This window comes from Lycium ferocissimum, chromosome 7 (assembly GCF_029784015.1).
Source record: "Lycium ferocissimum isolate CSIRO_LF1 chromosome 7, AGI_CSIRO_Lferr_CH_V1, whole genome shotgun sequence".
Lineage (NCBI taxonomy): Eukaryota > Viridiplantae > Streptophyta > Magnoliopsida > Solanales > Solanaceae > Lycium > Lycium ferocissimum.
The window spans coordinates 20,878,589-20,882,718 of record NC_081348.1 but is presented as its reverse complement, the minus strand read 5'-3'; the positions used below and the strand labels follow the sequence as shown (position 1 = coordinate 20,882,718).

General features: G+C 36.3%; 1 protein-coding gene and 1 non-coding gene across 2 annotated transcripts; both read left to right on the top strand.

Moving 5' to 3' along the window:
- The first annotated feature begins 320 nt into the window (after positions 1-320).
- LOC132063729 (homeobox-leucine zipper protein ATHB-12) lies at positions 321-1,931 on the top strand. The gene is made up of 2 exons (XM_059456428.1): positions 321-998; positions 1,277-1,931. Exons 1-2 carry the CDS (start codon positions 606-608, stop codon positions 1,640-1,642), a joined length of 759 nt encoding a protein of 252 aa, XP_059312411.1. The 5' UTR covers positions 321-605; the 3' UTR covers positions 1,643-1,931.
- Positions 1,932-3,163: 1,232 nt separating this feature from the next.
- Positions 3,164-3,243, top strand: TRNAL-UAG (transfer RNA leucine (anticodon UAG)). Its single transcript has one exon. It is a non-coding gene; the product is annotated as a tRNA-Leu (tRNA).
- The last annotated feature ends 887 nt before the right edge of the window (positions 3,244-4,130 follow it).

The window sequence follows — 4,130 nt, the reverse complement described above, 5'->3', positions numbered from 1 at the left end:
GAAAATTGAATCTTGATAATTACATAGAGCAAAACGTGATTCACGTAGCCGACAGCATATGATATTATAATGAAGATAACCATGATTACGAAAGATTGCAAGTAAATACCACTACTAATTAACTCCACTAAGGCTTGCTAAACCATAGATAGAATATTATATTATTGGATTGGAAATACTTGTTGGCTCCTTGAGCCAGCCAACTACATACAAGCCCCAAATGTGACTCCCCCTGGGTATTGGTGAAAAAAGAAAACCAATCATCTGATCAACCATAAAAAAAGATAGCACTTTGAGGGGTTCAAGAAAATGAGAAATGGACGATGATTATAAGTTAGCATAAAAAAAGTAATATACGATCGGAGACCCCACCCTTTTAGTCCATATAAAACCACGGGCACAAGTTGAAGAATTCCCCACTAGACCTCATAACTCCATAAAGATACCATTCTATCAACAGTCAACTGCTGCCACAGAAGTACACGAACTTTCCAATTCCAATCCACACACATATAAATAACCCCAAATCAAGAAATCTCAGAACACTTTCCTCAATTGCATCACTTTTTGGTGTTAGCTTTGGTGCATGACTGAATCTTGTCAAGATGTTTGATGTAGGGGAATTTTCTTCAAGTTCTTCAGCAGCTGCAATTTCTGCAGAGTGTTTCAGTAGTAGCAGTTGCTTCAGCAGTCTATCATCCACAAAGAAGAAGAAGATAAATAGTAGTAAAAATACGAGGAGGTTTAGCGATGAGCAGATTAAATCATTAGAAACCATGTTCGAATCGGAGACAAAACTGGAGCCAAGAAAGAAGTTGCAGTTAGCAAGAGAGCTTGGATTGCAACCTCGTCAGGTTGCGATTTGGTTTCAGAACAAGAGAGCTCGATATAAGTCCAAGCAACTCGAAAAGGATTACAGTATACTTAAGTCTAATTATGACAATCTTGCTTTCCAGTACGAATCTTTAAAGAAAGAAAAACAATCCTTGCTTATTCAGGTACTTAGTTGCACAATTTAATTTCTTTTCTAGCCAATTAACTACTGATGTTAGGGTTCTTTCATTTTTGTCCATTCGGCCAAACTTAATTACCGGCAGTAGCTTAAATATACAAAACCTATACGCTGATATGTGTATATTTACACGTATAATATATGTATATTTTATCTATTGTATTTTGTATACAAGATCACCTAAAGATATTGGGCTGAAATTATCGCTATATTATATCACTAATGTCCATTTTTTTTTTTTTTTTTTTTTTTTTTTTGGTGCAGTTGCAAAAGCTGAATGATGTGATTGAGAAAGAAGGGGGGAAGTACTGTTGCAGGCAAGAAATCGATTCGATTGTGTTTGAGTCGGATAACAGAGGCGATGTCACTAAGAATAATGAAATGGAAGCGAGGCCAAGCTTGTCTTTTGACTTATCAGAGCATGGAGTAATTTCAGATGATGACAGCAGTATAAAGGCTGATTATCTGGGATTGGATGATGATGCAGATCATCATTTACTGAAAATGGTTGAAGCAGGGGATAGTTCTTTAACTTCCTCTGAAAATTGGGGCAGCCTAGATGAAGATGGTCTCTTGGACCAGCAGCCTAACAGTACTAGTTATGATCAGTGGTGGGATTTCTGGTCTTGAGCCAGAATTTTTATTGGACAAAATATATCCGTCTAAAACGTTGGCTTTGAGGAGGGATAAATTAAAAATATGATCAGATGTCATTTGCCAACGTCTGTTGAACATCTCGAGCACCTTAATATAGCGGAGTTCACCTCAGCAACTGGCCTTACGGTCATTACACCGCCATGGACACTGAATGATTTCAGCACAATAGAGGATCTGCGCTTAGCAGCCCGTGTGTACTGGAACACTGTAATCTTGTATGCTAGTATTAGTCGATGTTGGTTTTAATTTGTTTGCCGTGAAATTTGCTAGTAATAGTAATAATTATCAGACCCGAATAATTGAGAAGAATAATTGGCCGTAGCTCGTATTCAAAGATAATACTTTAGAAGAAAGTCACCAAACAGAACAAAAGCTTTCAACTGAAAATTTGCTGCCTTTGTTTCTCACGACATGTTACCAATAACTGATACTATGTTATTGCGATGAGTTAAATGTTTACACACTGATGATTTAGAAAAGGCTAACAAAATCATCTCATAGATTAAGTAAGTATAGGTGAACTTCTAGTACAAGCATAAGTGTGGTAACTGACTTGCTAGCATTTGTTAAACTACGTTGATAGTATAAAGTTTTCTTACACGATGCACACAACTTAAAGTAAGTGAATGTTGTTATTCATTGAGTTAAACTAATAAGTGAATGTTGTTAAAGTGTCACGATTCAAAATTGCAGGATGAGAACCAACACGTAGCCGTAAGCTTACTCACCAGACTAATCTTATATGTTATGCAAAGACAACCAAGTATCTATAACAATGAATACGATGACTCTGGTACGATTCAAACAAACTATTAACATAAGTTCGACATCAATGGTTCTAAGTACCTGAACAAATACACATAAAGTCTGAAATCCCAAAACTGAAATGAACACACTACAAGTTTCATGGAGCATGACTCTAGATAGACAACTGAAATACTCCCATGTAAGTAACAAATTTGGAACCTACGAAGTATGTGAGGCTCACTAGTATATATGTCGAACAGAGTCTTCTAATTAGTGCACGAAGATGAAATAAATTGCTGAATTAGTAACAACAATATACCCATTGTAATCTCACAATTCATGAGGTCTGGGGAGGGTGGCGTGTACGCGTATACACACCTTACCCCTAACTTGTGAAGACAGATAGGTTGTTTCCGATAGATCCTCAGCTCAAGTAAAGCATAACAAAATCAAGTATGGAAATTAATACAGTAGAGACATCGTCCTGTTACTATTGGGATAATAGTCTTGTAAACTAAAGTGCATACTTTGCAATTATAATAGTTGCATGCTTGTATATATATATATAGGACATGATCAGTTCGTAATTTCTAGTCACCTCACTTTGTAAAATCCTCGTTTATGTAGAGTATTTTGCAATTTATCGCTTCACCTTTTTATATACTAGTACTTAATATTTCTTGGAATACTAAATTGATGTATAGCGGAAATAAGAGATATAAATATCTAGGTAGATTTTTGACATATGACAGTTTGGCCGAGTGGTCTAAGGCGCCAGATTTAGGCTCTGGTCCGAAAGGGCGTGGGTTCAAATCCCACAGCTGTCATTTTTTCCGACCAAAACCTTTCAGTGCATATATTTATTTATTTTTATAATCTTGTAAAATAGTAGTTCTAATTATTTTTAATTTTATTTTATTAAAAAGATGGAGAATTAGGTATGCATTCTAACACCTACTTCGACTTAAGGTCATGTTAGATATCTTTTATATGACAGAATTAAGGTACTATAGGGTTGAATTTCCTTTTAATTGCGTTTCGGTTTCCTTGCTATACCAATTACTCCCTCATCCGAAGTAACGTGTAAAATGGGAGAGAGAAGTGCAGCTAGTAATATATGCGGGTAAAACTGAGGATACAGGCACACTCGGTTTCCCGTTGTTATGTTCGGTCACGATACGATCGTCTCACCGAGAACAAGGCTTCGAGTTCGGGCGGAAACGAGGCGATAAAGGAAGGGCGATTGTTGCGTCGTTAGCGCGAGACCGAAATATCCGCCCTCAACCGGATATTTCGGCGTCAATCTCGCAATACAATTTGTCACCAAAATTTATTTGCTTTAATTAGATTGTACAGTTGAAACTCTTCTACTATATAAAGAGGAGGTTATCATTCATGAAAGGGGTTGGCAATATCAAGGAGAGAAATAGTTTACATCAACAATCATAAGAATCTTATTAAATTCGTTCCCATCTGTTCTTAAGTTCATTTTTATTATACCTCGTGAGAGTTAGAAAGGTATCGACCTCGGTTTCTATACCCGAGGCCATACGCACTTAACAGTTGGTTAGATCTTCTTCTCTGTTCGTTATTGACATATCTCGCTATTTAATCTTGAATTGAATTTAGCCCATTTTTGCTCCGATAAATTTAATTGTTCCGTTTTTAAAGGGTAAACAGTATTTTTTCACTTTTTCGGGTTTAATATTTTATT

Coding starts and splice junctions, on each gene's coding strand:
- LOC132063729 (XM_059456428.1), top strand. CDS start 606: ATGTTTGATGTAGGGGAATTTTCTTCAAGTTCTTCAGCAGCTGCAATT. Junction 999..1,276: donor AACAATCCTTGCTTATTCAG/GTACTTAGTTGC, acceptor TTTTTGGTGCAG/TTGCAAAAGCTGAATGATGT.